The sequence below is a fragment of the Cyclopterus lumpus genome, chromosome 11, assembly GCF_009769545.1.
Source record: "Cyclopterus lumpus isolate fCycLum1 chromosome 11, fCycLum1.pri, whole genome shotgun sequence".
NCBI lineage: Eukaryota > Metazoa > Chordata > Actinopteri > Perciformes > Cyclopteridae > Cyclopterus > Cyclopterus lumpus.
The window spans coordinates 20,953,006-20,968,005 of NC_046976.1; the positions used below are offsets into that span (position 1 = coordinate 20,953,006).

The 15,000-nt window shown below is 44.2% G+C and overlaps 3 protein-coding genes across 4 annotated transcripts in view; 1 reads left to right on the forward strand and 2 right to left on the reverse strand.

The window, feature by feature from the left end:
• vps52 (VPS52 subunit of GARP complex) overlaps nucleotides 1-8,595 on the reverse strand; it is a 12,218-nt gene extending 3,623 nt beyond the window's left edge. Inside the window, 13 exon segments of the mRNA XM_034545739.1 lie at nucleotides 2,033-2,188; nucleotides 3,301-3,324; nucleotides 3,326-3,435; nucleotides 4,527-4,584; nucleotides 4,665-4,797; nucleotides 5,498-5,598; nucleotides 5,729-5,879; nucleotides 5,963-6,138; nucleotides 6,554-6,621; nucleotides 6,854-6,929; nucleotides 7,030-7,082; nucleotides 7,585-7,666; nucleotides 8,482-8,595. Of these exon segments, the coding sequence (XP_034401630.1) occupies nucleotides 2,033-2,188; nucleotides 3,301-3,324; nucleotides 3,326-3,435; nucleotides 4,527-4,584; nucleotides 4,665-4,797; nucleotides 5,498-5,598; nucleotides 5,729-5,879; nucleotides 5,963-6,138; nucleotides 6,554-6,621; nucleotides 6,854-6,929; nucleotides 7,030-7,082; nucleotides 7,585-7,666; nucleotides 8,482-8,577 (1,284 nt within the window). The 5' untranslated portion in view covers nucleotides 8,578-8,595.
• A 195-nt stretch (nucleotides 8,596-8,790) lies between these two features.
• On the forward strand, nucleotides 8,791-10,837 carry rps18 (ribosomal protein S18). Its single transcript, XM_034545717.1, has 6 exons — nucleotides 8,791-8,910; nucleotides 9,841-9,939; nucleotides 10,014-10,100; nucleotides 10,185-10,286; nucleotides 10,468-10,559; nucleotides 10,719-10,837. The coding sequence occupies exons 1-6, from the start codon at nucleotides 8,908-8,910 to the stop codon at nucleotides 10,792-10,794; spliced, it is 459 nt and encodes a 152-aa protein (XP_034401608.1). The 5' UTR covers nucleotides 8,791-8,907; the 3' UTR covers nucleotides 10,795-10,837.
• Nucleotides 10,838-11,013: 176 nt separating this feature from the next.
• The window catches only part of LOC117739335 (E3 ubiquitin-protein ligase RING2-A-like), a 9,770-nt gene continuing 5,783 nt past the window's right edge, over nucleotides 11,014-15,000 (reverse strand). The window contains exons 5-7 of one of the 2 annotated variants that reach the window (XM_034545688.1): nucleotides 14,700-15,000; nucleotides 13,305-13,542; nucleotides 11,014-11,885 (exon numbers count right to left, since the gene is read on the reverse strand). The exon at nucleotides 14,700-15,000 is cut by the window's right edge and continues 26 nt beyond it. In XM_034545688.1, coding sequence (XP_034401579.1) covers nucleotides 11,745-11,885; nucleotides 13,305-13,542; nucleotides 14,700-15,000 — 680 coding nt within the window. In that variant the 3' untranslated portion in view covers nucleotides 11,014-11,744. Of the gene's footprint in view, nucleotides 11,886-13,304; nucleotides 13,558-14,699 lie in introns of both variants that reach the window. The other variant, XM_034545687.1, reaches the window with a different exon arrangement.

Here is a 15,000-nt window from a genome sequence, read left to right on the forward strand (position 1 = left end):
ATGCTGTCGTAGCAGTCGGACGCGTACGTGGACAAACTCTTCTACGGGGGAAAGAAGAGAGGAGGAGGAGAGGCAACGTGAGGAGGAGGAGGAGGAGGAGAGGCAACGTGAGGAGGAGGAGGAGGAGGAGGAGGAACACAGCGATGCTGTCGTAGCAGTCGGACGCGTACGTGGACAAACTCTTCTACGGGGGAAAGAAGAGAGGAGGAGGAGAGGCAACGTGAGGAGGAGGAGGAGGAGAGGCAACGTGAGGAGGAGGAGGAGGAGAGGCAACGTGAGGAGGAGGAGGAGGAGGAAGAGAGGCAACGTGAGGAGGAGGAGGAGGAGGAAGAGAGGCAACGTGAGGAGGAGGAGGAGGAGAGGCAACGTGAGGAGGAGGAGGAGGAGGAGGAGGAGAGGCAACGTGAGGAGGAGGAGGAGGAGGAGGAGGAGAGGCAACGTGAGGAGGAGGAGGAGGAGGAGGAAGAGAGGCAACGTGAGGAGGAGGAGGAAGAGGAAGAGAGGCAACGTGAGGAGGAGGAGGAGGAGCACAGAGAGGCAACGTGAGGAGGAGGAGGAGGAGGAGGAGGAGGAGGAAGAGAGGCAACGTCAGGAGGAGGAGGAGGAAGAGAGGCAACGTGAGGAGGAGGAGAGGCAACGTGAGGAGGAGGAGGAGGAAGAGAGGCAACGTGAGGAGGAGGAGGAGGAGGAGGAGCACAGAGAGGCAACGTGAGGAGGAGGAGCACAGAGAGGCAACGTGAGGAGGAGGAGGAGGAGAGGCAACGTGAGGAGGAGGAGGAAGAGGAGCACAGAGAGGCAACGTGAGGAGGAGGAGGAGGAGGAGGAGAGGCAACGTGAGGAGGAGGAGGAGCACAGAGAGGCAACGTGAGGAGGAGGAGGAAGAGAGGCAACGTGAGGAGGAGGAGGAGGAGAGGCAACGTGAGGAGGAGGAGGAGGAGGAGGAGCACAGAGAGGCATCGTGAGGAGGAGGAGGAGGAAGAGAGGCAACGTGAGGAGGAGGAGGAGGAGGAGGAGCACAGAGAGGCAACGTGAGGAGGAGGAGGAGGAGGAGAGGCAACGTGAGGAGGAGGAGGAGGAGGAGCACAGAGAGGCAACGTGAGGAGGAGGAGGAGGAGGAAGAGAGGCAACGTGAGGAGGAGGAGGAGGAGGAGGAGGAGAGGCAACGTGAGGAGGAGGAGGAGGAGGAGCACAGAGAGGCAACGTGAGGAGGAGGAGGAGGAGGAAGAGAGGCAACGTGAGGAGGAGGAGGAGGAGGAGGAAGAGAAGCAACGTCAGGAGGAGGTGGAGGAGGAGGAGCACAGAGAGGCAACGTGAGGAGGAGGAGGAGGAGGAGAGGAAGAGGAGGAAGAGAAAGTGGAAGAGGAGCAGGAGGAAGACAACGTGAGGAGGAGGAGGAGCAGCAGGAGCAGGATGAGGAGAGGAAGAGCAGGAGCACAGAAAGACAACGTGAGCAGAACGAGGAGCAGCAGGAGGAGGAAGGAAGAGGAGGAAGAAGAGAAAGTGGAAGAGGAAGAGGAGGAGGAGCAGGAGAAAGTGGAAGAGGAGGAGCAGGAGGAGGAGGAGCAAGAGGAGCAGGAGGAGCACAGAAAGGCAACGTGAGGAGGAGGAGGAGGAGAGGAGGAAGACGAGGAAGAGAAAGTGGAAGAGGAGCAGGAGGAGCACAGAAAGACAACGTGAGGAGGAGGAGGAGGAGGAGCAGCAGGAGCAGGAGCAGGAGGAAGAGGAGGAGCACAGAAAGACAACGTGAGCAGGAGGAGGAAGAGAAAGTGGAAGAGGAGCAGGAGGAGCACAGAAAGACAACGTGAGGAGGAGCAGCAGGAGCAGGAGGAAGAGAGGAAGACGAGGAGCACAGAAAGACAACGTGAGCAGAACGAGGAGCAGCAGGAGGAGGAAGGAAGAGAAAGTGGAAGAGGAAGAGGAGGAGCAGCAGAAGGAGGAGGAAGAGGAGGAGCACAGAAAGACAACGTGAGCAGGAGGAAGAGGAGGAGCAACAGAAGGAGGAGCAGCAGAAGGAGGAGCAGCAGGTTCCTACCAGGAACATGCTGAGCGTCTTCCCCATGATGCTGTTGAAGAGGTCCAGGGCCGAGTTCCCGGCCACCATGAAGAAGTCGGCCAGGAAGAGGAACTCCCGGCAGCCGTTGTCCAGCAGCGCGTAGTGCTGACTGCGGAACAGCGTCTCGAAGGGATACTGGGGAGATCCCACGGGGCGCCACAAGGGGGCGCCGCAGGCCAGGGAGTCACGTTAATACCGCTCAGTCATTGGATTTCATCCACGATGCCACAGACATTAAATAAAGGAGGTCGCATCAAGAGCTTCAGGACTTTGAGTTAGTTTGGACCTCATCTCCTGAGGTTAAAGGTCACGACCCTTTCTTTTAAATGCTCATTAGAGGGTTTTTACTTGGGTTTATTGTTTCAGTTAAGTTTTTCTTTATTTAGTTTAATTTCAGTTAAGTTTTACTTTCTTCTCCTTCTTCTTCTTAATAATAATCTTAGTATTTTATCATTTATTTGTTCCTCCTTCAAGCAACAGAATACATGTAATTATGTACTGAGGATACTAAAAGAGATGTAATAAGATTACAGAAACATTTAATATAAATGTAAATAAGTCATGAAGTCTTCATCTCTGAATATTATTCATATTTTTAAATCTTTTCAAGTCGTCTTTGACACAAATTATAATTATGAAATCCAAAGTCAAGTGTAACTTGCTGTTGAATCAGATCGACGGTTTCTTTTTGTTCATCGTGGAGCGAGACAAACCAGTTCAGAGTGACCGGTTTATATCATAACATGTGAAATTAAAATATATTAAATTACACTAGATTTCATTTTTATTATATTACATAAAATAAAAAAATGACATTATAAAAAGAAATTACATTATATTTTACCGTTATTAAATTACAAATATATTAAATATTTTATTTCAATATATTACATACAATTTAAATAAATTAAATTACATTATATTTTACTGTTATTAAATTACAATATATTAAATATTTTATTTCAATATAATACATACAATTTAAATGAATTAAATTATAGTTTGCCGTTATTAAATTACAATACATTAAATATTTTATTATATTTCATACAATTTAACTTAATTAAATTACATTACATTTGACTGATATTCAATAATTTATTTTAGTTATAATATATCAAATTAAAATATATTAAATGTCATTATATTTTACTTTTTTGTAATACGTGATGGATAATTTTGAGTGTTTTAAAAGAATAAGAAGTGATCAGCGATGAGGTCTGGACGTGGACCAGGTCCTGCCTCACCCTGCTGTCTCCTCTCTGAGCCGTAATGGGGAACCAGGATGGGCCCCTCCAGCTCCGCAGGACTCAGGATGGCCCCCCTCTGGCCCACAGTGAAGATGGTGTTCCTGCTCCTCAGAGACGGTTTGGAGAAGAAACCTGCAGCAGGAAGTCAAGGAAGACGAGCAACAGGAAGTCTCCACCGACCGCGCGGCCCCAGTGCATGATGGGAAACACCGGGCTGAGCTCATTGGCTGCTAGAGTCTCACAAACACTACGTTTTGCAGAAATGCTTCAGTGTAATTGATAATAATAAAAAAGCTTATTTATAAAACGCATATCAGGTGTCGACGTCAAAGGAACAAAGACGCGACGTGAATATGAAATCTGTCCGTCGGCGTTTCATTTCTTCCTCCTGAAGCGAGCGGGTTGAACAAGTACGTCGAGCAAAACATGAAAAACACGTGACGGAAAAATGTACGTCATAAAAGGTTGGAGTGTTCGGTATGCGACGCCTCACACCTGTTAAACTAGACCAGGAAGGTACACACACACACCTCCTGTTTAATGTCACAACAAGGAGTTGTTCCAGGGCTGTCGTCGCACACCCTGGATGTTCTCTGAGAACATCCAGGGTTCTGCAACAGAACATCCCAAAATCCTCGACGCTAATTCCCCCCCCCCCCCCCCGACGAAACGCCTTTCACGCCGCCGGGTCCCAAAACACACACACTGACGAACACACACGCACGCACACATATACATATATATATATATATATATATATATATATATATATATATACACACACACACACAACATTCAAAAGCCCTGCGGCACACGTACCGCCAAAGGTAATTCTGAGTTGTTGAGACCGTGCGGGGCTTAAGAAACAAGGCGCAGAAAGGGTCGCAAACAGGTGGCCAGCCCGGAGAGAAAGAAACGAAGAGACGGCGACAAAGCGCGCGCGCGCGTGTGTGTGTGTGTGTGTGTGTGTGTGTGTGTGTGTGTGTGTGTGTGTGTGTGTGAGATCACCATGATCAGGGGTGAAGGAGGTGTTTAAGCAACTGGTCATAAAAGGTTGGAGTGTTCGGTATGCGACGCCTCACACCTGTTAAACTAGACCAGGCACGCAGGCACACACACACAGCCAGAAGTGAAGCGAGACATCTGATTGGATGGGAGCCAAAGAAATCAAATATTTCACACGCGGGTGAGAAGCCTACACGCCTCATTTGCATAAAGGATATCTTTCTTGGCCGTGTCTTCGACGCCCATCAGGTCGTCTTTGTCTGCGACCTCCTCGTACTGAAGAGAGAAGGAAATATTTGAGGATTTAAATTAAATGTAATTAAATTATAAACAAGCTGTCAATCAGCCGTACCGACCTGCACTTTGAGCAGCCTGCCGCTGTACGACTTGAAGTAGCTGTAGTAGATCTTACTCATCGTGTCCACGTACTCGTCTCGGATCTCCTTCGCCACCGTCCTCTCATTGGCCAGAAGGAACTGGTAGAAGAATCTAGAGCGGCGATGAAGTGGTGAAGTTTCATGTGATATCTATGAGGTCATGTTTTGACCCTATAACACAATAACTCTTAATGTGATGATGAAGTGGTGAAGTTTCATGTGATATCTATGAGGTCATGTTTTGACCCTATAACACAATAACTCTTAATGTGAGTGATGAAGTGGTGAAGTGATGAAGTGATGAAGTGGTGAAGTGGTGAAGTGATGAAGTGATGAAGTGGTGAAGTGATGAAGTGATGAAGTGGTGAAGTGATGAAGTGGTGAAGTGATGAAGTGGTGAAGTGGTGAAGTGATGAAGTGGTGAAGTGATGAAGTGGTGAAGTGATGAAGTGGTGAAGTGATGAAGTGATGAAGTGGTGAAGTGATGAAGTGGTGAAGTGGTGAAGTGATGAAGTGGTGAAGTGATGAAGTGGTGAAGTGGTGAAGTGATGAAGTGGTGAAGTGATGAAGTGATGAAGTGGTGAAGTGGTGAAGTGATGAAGTGGTGAAGTGGTGAAGTGGTGAAGTGGTGAAGTGGTGAAGTGATGAAGTGGTGAAGTGGTGAAGTGATGAAGTGGTGAAGTGGTGAAGTGGTGAAGTGATGAAGTGGTGAAGTGGTGAAGTGATGAAGTGATGAAGTGGTGAAGTGGTGAAGTGGTGAAGTGATGAAGTGGTGAAGTGATGAAGTGGTGAAGTGGGTTTGGCTGTAACACCTGAACTTCAGCAGCGTGTTCTGAGGGATCTGGTAGTTCGTCATGGGCTTCCTGAAGGAGTAGATCTTCTGGAGGATGAACTCTCGGATCTTGGACACGGCCTGAAGAGAGTAACCACGACAACGTATAACAGACTGTATTTGAACTATTTTCAAGCAGAAACACAAAGATAGTTGCTTATCGTGTCCCGTAACCTCGTAACCTCGTAACTTCGTAACTTCGCATCTTCACCTTGAGCTTCAGCCGGTCCACGATGTCCTGGATGTCGGAGCAGGCCAGCGTCTCCCTGAAGCTCAGCTCTTTGGCGAAGTTGATCTTGTTGTTGAGCTCGTGAAGCTGCTCCAGGAACTCCTGATCCGTCACGGGGCTGTCCAGGATGGTGCTGCGTGGACACGGGACCGCGTCAGACCCCCAAACACCGGCACACCCCCCCCCCCCCCCCCCACCCGGCCCTCCTCCACTCACGCGATCATGGCTCCGGGGACCATCAGCTCGTCCACCAGCTGGCTGAGGTGGCTGCGCACCGCCTGACGGTTCTTCAGCCGGACGTTCATGCTGACCGACTGCTGCTGCAGAGTCTGGATCTCACTGCTGATGGAGGACAGGTCGCTCTGGAAGCCGCTCAGCATGCCCTCCATGCGCTGGGGGGGCAACAGAGAGCTTCAACACATGAAGCAGAGACTTCTATACAACCAAAGGAGTCGCCCCCTGGTGGTCAGGAGAGAGAATGCAGCTTCAACACATGAAGCAGAGACTTCTATACAACCAGAGGAGTCGCCCCCTGGTGGTCAGGAGAGAGAATGCAGCTTTAACACATGAAGCATAGACTTCTATACAACCAGAGGAGTGGCCCCCTGGTGGTCAGGAGAGAGAATGCAGCTTTAACACATGAAGCATAGACTTCTATACAACCAGAGGAGTCACCCCCTGGTGGTCAGGAGAGAGAATGCAGCTTTAACACATGAAGCAGAGACTTCTATACAACCAGAGGAGTCGCCCCCTGGTGGTCAGGAGAGAGAATGCAGCTTTGTGCATTATGGGTCGTGACGGTCTTACCTCCAGTATGGAGTCACAGGCGGTGATCTGGTTGTGCAGGAGAGCGATGTTCTGACTCTCTTTGATGTCTGACGGGTGAACGGTCAGGAAAATAAACAACAAATATATCCTCCTGAAATATTCATTAAATGTTTGCATTAAAACTTAAAAAAATAAAAGATGAGAATATGTGAAAAAGTGATCACAATCGTATTTAAAAAGGCGTTCAAGAGGAATGAAGCAACACATTATGTATTTTCACAGGTGGACATTAATGCGTAACGAGTAAAGTCCGTAAAGCACTCAAAGCGTGGAGGATACAGTCTTTGATGGAGGCCTGTTCGATCCTCTGCAGCTCGGACTCCACCTGCTTGGAGTACTGCCTGAGGTCCACGCCCTGCACACAGGCAGGAGGGAAGACCATCATGTCTGGATCACAACTGGATGCACTACTAGCAGCTCTAGAAGGTTTGAGTGGTCTGAATGAAGCTCCTCACCGTTTTGAGCGCCTCCTTCACGAGGTCGTCCTCCAGGTTGGCCTGGATGTGAACTGCAGCAGACAGAACAGAAACAATGGACGCTTTAAAGCTTCAGCCGGACGTTTGAATTAAATATACGTGCTGAAACGGTCACAAGGTGAGACGAACCCGAAGGAAAACGGAAACATAATGAATAAATATTATCAAGCGTAAAGAAATACTACTGACACCAATCAAAATAAAACACAATAAGAGTAAAGTAAATAAATAATAATACAAATGTAACTAAAATAAAAAAAGTAGAATAAATCAAATGTAATTTAAATATATTTTCTATAAAAAAAATTATAGGAAAGAAAATATATAAATATTTTTTTCTTTTACATATATTTATATTTTCTGTCTTTTTTTTCAAGAAAATGTATTTATGTATTCATTTATTATAATTGTTTATATTTAATTGTTGTATATCAGGTTCCTCTGCCTCATATTATTAATTATTAATATATTACATATTTCAATGACACCGCCGGTTGTTCCTTTGTATGAATATGAATGATAAGCGTTGCTTACTGTCCACTTCGTCCAAGATGAACTCGTCCGTGGTGAGGTCCAGCTCTCCCAGGTTCAGGGTCGGGACTTCTCCATCCGTGTTCTGGAAGAACCAACAGCAGATAAACAACGGTTCCATTTGTGTGTAAAGTAAAGGAAGCGTAGCCGTGGAAACGTTTTTTACCCACAATTTTAAATATGAATAGTGAACAGTGAGACCGTGGAGAAGACATGGGAGGAGAGCCAGAATGAACGTCTAATAGAACATCTAATTAGTTGACTCCTTTAATCTTCAACTTGACTAAATTGTTTTATCAAACTGAAAATTAAGTTTTCTTATGATGTGCCAATGCGTTTGATTTTAAAATGCAATATGATGAGTCCAACCTGTCAAATAACCGTATATTCCGATTTTTATTCAAATGTTCACGTCGAATCTTCCCAGAATCGCACTATTACAACAGAAAAAAAGCAATAGAATAAAAATATAAATAATTAGCAACAATTACCAAGGGTAAAGAAATAATACTGACACAGTTGCAAAATAAAAAAACACAATAAGAATAAAGTAAATAAAAAAATGTAACTAAAATATAAAAAATACAACAACGACTAAATACAAGAGTACAACATCCTGACGGTGATAAAAGAGAATATATTAAAACAATGTAAAATATAAATATATTTTTAACAAAATATATAAATGCATGTATGTATATAGACATTTAACTTGAATTAAAATACACCTTTTTTTAAATTAAAAAGCTTGTTTCCTTTCACATTTTTGTCAGTCAGATAAACGTGACGTCACGGCTCGTACTGATCCCAATGAACAGGAAACGGCGAAGAGCGCGTGAGCAGTCGGATATTTTATTTAGTTTCACTACGAACCGAAGCTACAAAGTGCTCAGACGTCACCTCGTCCTGTAAATACGCCATGGCCACTTCGGTGGGGTTTCCAGCGGCGTTTACATCGAGCCCAGCTCCAGCGGCTGCAGCAGCTACGTCCACCATTACGGCGAATTCACGCCGACGTCACATAGCAAACAAGCAACGACGCGTCAGTTCCGCCCCGTTGGCTCCTTGAGCTTTCTTTAACAGAAACAAGCTATTAATATGACTGGATGTATTAAGTGAGTCAAATTAAATGTGTATTTTAATATTAATTTCGTGAGATTACGTTAACGTTGCTATGCATATAAATTGTTTCGTTTTTTGTTGCACCAGGTGTTCAATTATCTCGTCGGAAGGATTAAAATCGGCGCACTGACTTCCGTTCTCCGACGCGACCAAACTCTCGCGAGAACCTTGCTGCTTCCTCTTCGCTCGGAACCTACTTCCAAGATGGTGAGTACGTTTTCTGTCAACCCGATATCGGTTTGAAATCTTCAATCATCTCGCTCCGAACCATCTCGTTTATTATTTTTTCAACGTAGATAAATTCCGTACAATCTGAGCGAGCGAACCGACGTTGAATTGTTCGGATATTAGTTAGAAATCCGCGTTTTAACGCAGTTGTGTTGTCTGTGCTGCGCTGAGGCGTATGGACGGACTGTGGTTGCGTGTTTTTCTGTCTGGCTGAAGCTTCACAACGACACAAACGTCTTGTTTGCTCCCGGTGAGAAGCAGAGCTGCGCCCGGACAGCGGCTTCACGGTGCCGGGGCTTATAAAGCGGAAACATCGGTCATATTATAAAGGCGGTTAGCTTGTAGCTTGTAGCTTCATACATCCTAATGGCATCACTCAGGCGGGGAGACACAAGTCCGCGATACACCGGTGTACATGCTCCTGTAGCCGGATCAGGTGGTTCTCTGGTCTGAGTTACATTTTGAAGTTAGATGTTGGAAACAACAACTGGAGCCAAAGTGTTTCTGCAGAGGCTCAGATTCTAGTATTTGACCCCATTAACCACAGAAAAGACCCCACAACCCGTTAAGAATATTAAATAATATTAGCTTTAGCAGCAAGTTCATTTTTTCCTGTTTCTCATGTGAGCTAGAGATCTGGCGTATATGAAGTATTGTTTTCCTGCAGCGTTTGATGCTAAACTACACTTTGATGTGCATTGTGTCCCCTGCTGCAGCACCTATTATAATATATATATATATATATATATATATATATATATATATATATATATATATATATATATATATATATATATATATATATATATATATATATATATATATATATATATATATATATATATATATATATATATATATATATATATATATATTACCTCTTATTCATATGTACTCTTGTGTTTTCAGTCTCTGGTCATTCCTGAGAAGTTCCAGCACATTCTTCGTGTTCTCAACACGAACATCGATGGCAGGAGGAAGATCGCCTTCGCCATCACCGCCATCAAGGTGAGTTCCCCCGTGAGCCTCGGGTCCCGTCCGTCGGCGTGTGACTCTGAATAACCACCTCGTCTCGTCTTCAGGGGGTCGGCAGACGCTACGCTCACGTCGTCCTGAGGAAGGCCGACATCGACCTCAACAAGCGGGCCGGAGAGCTGAGCGACGATGAGGTGAGGAGCCGCGCTCTGAAGCCAGCGGGCGGTTTTCTTAAAGGCCGCGGCGCGGTTCATGAACGTGGGTTTTGTTTTCGGCAGGTCGAGCGCGTGGTGACCATCATGCAGAACCCTCGCCAGTACAAAATCCCCGACTGGTTCCTCAACAGGCAGAAGGACGTCAAGGACGGCAAATACAGTCAGGTGGGTGAACCCAAGGCCAGCGTTGGTCACGTGACCTCGTCCCCACGAGTCTTCTAGGAGAACATTACAGCTGTTGAAGTCTTCACGATGACCGAGTGTTTACATCGTGGATCAGAATGTGGCGCCGGCGCTGCACATCGTGTGTGGAATGACATGACGACTGTTCTGGGGTCTGTTTCAGGTCCTCGCTAACGGGCTGGACAACAAGCTGAGAGAAGATCTGGAGCGGCTGAAGAAGATCAGGGCTCACCGGGGGCTCAGGCACTTCTGGGGGTAAGACGTCCGATCGGTGGTCTGAAGTGAGACGGACAGCCGTCATTCTGTGTGTGTGTGTAAATGTCTGAGATGCAACTGACTTTTCTACATGTGAGTGAAGCTTTTCGTAGTTCAGTATTAAAGTATTTATTTTAACCTCCTTCTCTCCCCTCCCAGTCTGCGTGTGCGCGGTCAACACACCAAGACCACCGGCCGCCGCGGGCGCACTGTGGGCGTGTCCAAGAAGAAGTAAACTCCCTGCTTCCCTTTTTGTTTCAATAAAAAGTTCAAAATCCGCTTGTGCCCGTTTCACTTGTTTTTGGAGACAGTCGTTAAACAGATTTTAATAAAACGCGTTGTTTCCTCCACACTGAACTAAAGATTATATCAACTTGGAACTTCCCAAGAAATAAAACTTAAAATAATGAAGAAACGCTTCGATGCCGAGTTGTTTAGAACATTCAAATCAAATAATTTCACACCAAATGGGTTTTTATTGTTTATTGTGCTGCATAACGAGAGTTTAATTATACAAACGGAAGAAAAGGAAAATATTGCATTAATATACAAATAATCCGTATAAACTGAGGTAAGCTAGGAAACTAATATGGCTGCAGGGAGTTAAAGTGCTTAGACGTGAAGGAGTGAGACGTTATGGCTTAGGGACGGTTCATTACCGCCTCACGTCTGAAGACATCACAAGGAATCTAAAGTATTGCTCCTAAAATGTGTCGGCACGCTACCCCAGTGCATGCTGGGATAGTTTCCAGCCCTTAACATGTAATCAAGAGTAATGAGTCACTAAAACACGTTAGATTAAATTACTGATGGAAACTTAACCATTTCTCTTAGGAACTCTAAGTCTCAAAGCAATTAAAAATGAACCAGAACTGGAGAAAAGTTGAAGATTTTCAGTTATTAGAAATGTACAATTTGATTTAGTGCGTCGAAAGAAAAACAAAATCACAACTTCGTATTCTCATTTTAAATTTAGACTTGACCTCATTACTTTTGTAACATTTAGACTTTGGATGGCTGAAAGGGAACCTTCATGTAATCAGTTATGAGATTAAAAGTTTATTTTGCGTGATCCTCTTTGTCGCTGTGGGGCTGCACAGAACAAGAGAACGTCTTCGCTTAATCTGCAGGTCCATCGGCCAAAGAGTTGTTTTAATGTCCAAATCTCTGTGGGCGGGGCTTCCCTCAGCCCTCCCTCTGAGGGGCGGGGCTCTTCTGGGGCGGAGGCTGCTGCTCCTTGGTGGGGGCGTAGAACAGCTCCAGAGGCTTCCTCACCTTCCAGTACTTCTCATTCACCAACTCCAGCGTCAGGGAACCGTTCAGCGTCTGAGGGGAGAGAGAAGGTTCTGTTGGACCGAGGGGGGAACCTATACAGACGGAATCTTTATGGGGGGGGGGGGGGGGGGCCCTTTACAGGACTGAGGGGGGAACCTGTACAGACGGAATCTTTATGGGGGGGGGGGACCTTTACAGGACTGAGGGGGGAACCTGTACAGACGGAATCTTTACGGGACTGAGGGGGAACCCGCCCTTTGTAGACAGACCATAATGATCTAATAATTAGGGAGCCGGTAATATAAAAATAACTTGCACTTATGAGAGAGTAAAAGGATATTCTTAGTTCTTAGTTCTAAGGGTTCCGAGAACCTGATATTAATATTTAATTGTTTGACATCAAAGGAATAGTTTGACATTTTGGGAGATTCCTGCTTAAATATAAGGTTCAATATAACCCTAAATATAAAGTTAATTTAAAGTTAATATAAAGATAGTATAAAGTTAATATAAAGATAGTATAAAAATAATAGAAAGTTAGATATAACCCTAAGTATAAAGATAGTATAAAGATAATATAAAGTTAATATAACCCTAAGTATAAAGATAAGATAAAGATAATATAAAGTTAATATAACCCTAAGTATAAAGTTAGTATAAAGATAATATAAAGTTAATACAACCTTAAGTATAAAGATAGTACAAAGATAATATAAAGTTAATATAACCCTAAGTATAAAGATAATATAAAGTTAATATAACCCTAAGTGTAAAGATAATATAAAGTTAATATAACCCAAAGTGTAAAGATAATATAAAGTTAATATAACCCTAAGTATAAAGATAGTATAAAGTTAATATAACCCTAAGTATAAAGATAGTATAAAGTTAATATAACCCTAAGTGTAAAGTTAGTATAACGTTAGATATAACCCTAAGTATAAAGATAGTATAAAGTTAATATAACCCTAAGTGTAAAGTTAGTATAACTTTAGATACAACCCTAAGTACAAAGATAGTATAAAGATAATATAACCCTAAGTATAAAGATAGTATAAAGATAATATAACCCTAAGTATAAAGATAGTATAAAGATAATATAACCCTAAGTATAAAGATAGTATAAAGATAATATAACCCTAAGTACAAAGATAGTATAAAGATAATATAACCCTAAGTACAAAGATAGTATAAAGATAATATAACCCTAAGTATAAAGATAGTATAAAGATAATATAACCCTAAGTATAAAGATAGTATAAAGATAATATAACCCTAAGTATAAAGATAGTATAAAGATAATATAACCCTAAGTACAAAGATAGTATAAAGATAATATAACCCTAAGTATAAAGATAGTATAAAGATAATATAACCCTAAGTATAAAGATAGTATAAAGATAATATAACCCTAAGTACAAAGATAGTATAAAGATAATATAACCCTAAGTATAAAGACGCCTCACTCACAGAGAACTGGCCTCCCCTCGTCATGATGTAGATGGTGTATTGCTTCTCGCTGATGTTCCTCAGACTCGAGCCCTCTCCTCCTGCAGCCTTTCCTCCCGTCTCTCCTGCTTCCTCTCCTCCCTCCTCGCGTCCTCTGTCCTCGGCCTCTCCGTTGGCCCGTCTGTCCTCCAGCGCGATGCGCAGCGCCAGATACTTGGACAGGTGGTCCACGGTGGCGTTGGCGGTGGTCTTCACGTATCTGGAAGAACATTCACTGGTGACGCTTTAGATTAAACTTCTGACCAGTTCTTAGTGTTGAGACCATTCAAACAGAAGCTCTAAGTCTACCTGTAAAGCATGCATCTAAAGGTTAGTACGAGCATGCATCTAAAGGTTAGTACGAGCATGCATCTAAAGGTTAGTACGAGCATGCATCTAAAGGTTAGTACCAGCATGTATTTAAAGGTTAGTACCAGCATGTATTTAAAGGTTAGTACCAGCATGTATTTAAAGGTTAGTACCAGCATGTATTTAAAGGTTAGTACCAGCATGCATCTAAAGGTTAGTACCAGCATGCATCTAAAGGTTAGTACGAGCATGCATCTAAAGGTTAGTACCAGCATGCATCTAAAGGTTAGTACGAGCATGCATCTAAAGGTTAGTACCAGCATGCATCTAAAGGTTAGTACGAGCATGCATCTAAAGGTTAGTACCAGCATGCATCTAAAGGTTAGTACCAGCATGCATCTAAAGGTTAGTACCAGCATGTATTTAAAGGTTAGTACCAGCATGTATTTAAAGGTTAGTACCAGCATGCATCTAAAGGTTAGTACGAGCATGTATTTAAAGGTTAGTACCAGCATGCATCTAAAGGTTAGTACCAGCATGTATTTAAAGGTTAGTACGAGCATGCATCTAAAGGTTAGTACGAGCATGCATCTAAAGGTTAGTACGAGCATGCATCTAAAGGTTAGTACCAGCATGTATTTAAAGGTTAGTACGAGCATGCATCTAAAGGTTAGTACCAGCATGCATCTAAAGGTTAGTACCAGCATGCATCTAAAGGTTAGTACCAGCATGTATTTGTGGACTACTTTAATTCTGAGAAAAAGGAAGGAAACTTGTTTTAATAAATCTATTTTAAGGACCAACTGCCTTTAATGAGGCTTTTATTCGCATTACTTCACTGAAATAAAACGTGTGTAAATCGAAAAAAATGTTGATAATGATGCAGTTTTTGAATTTCACACCACATTAAAAACATGGTATTTTTGTAAATAGTGACATGTAATATAATTAATTAGTTAAGTAAATAGATGATTGTATGATATAAATCTGATTTCTTTTTGTTCTTTTCCTGAAACTTTCCCTCTTTGTGGACTCCACTGACAGGAGGTTGAGGTGAGCCGGTCTCACCTGGTCTGGCTGTAGTCCTCGGCTTGGACCAGCTCCGGGTGCGGCCTGAAGACCAGCTCGATCTCCGAGGCCGGCCCCTCTTTGTGGCGCCGGAGCGGCGGGGTCGGGCTGCCGCTGTCCGCCTCGGCGGCCGAGCCGTCGTCCGACGCCCGCGGCCGCTTGCGGCTAGGCCCCGCCTCCGACGGGGTCCGACCGCCGGGGGGCAGCGGGGCATGCGAGGGGGCGGAGTCGTCGTGAGACAGGTGCGAGCGGGCGTCGGCGTTCTCTTCCCCGCCGCTGAAGGTGGTGTTGTCGCTCTCCT

Bases quoted from the DNA above. Each gene is read 5' to 3' on its own strand.
- rps18 (XM_034545717.1), top strand. The intron at 9,940-10,013 runs GTGAGTTCCCCC...TCTCGTCTTCAG, and splicing joins TCGCCATCACCGCCATCAAG to GGGGTCGGCAGACGCTACGC. The intron at 10,101-10,184 runs GTGAGGAGCCGC...TGTTTTCGGCAG, and splicing joins GAGAGCTGAGCGACGATGAG to GTCGAGCGCGTGGTGACCAT.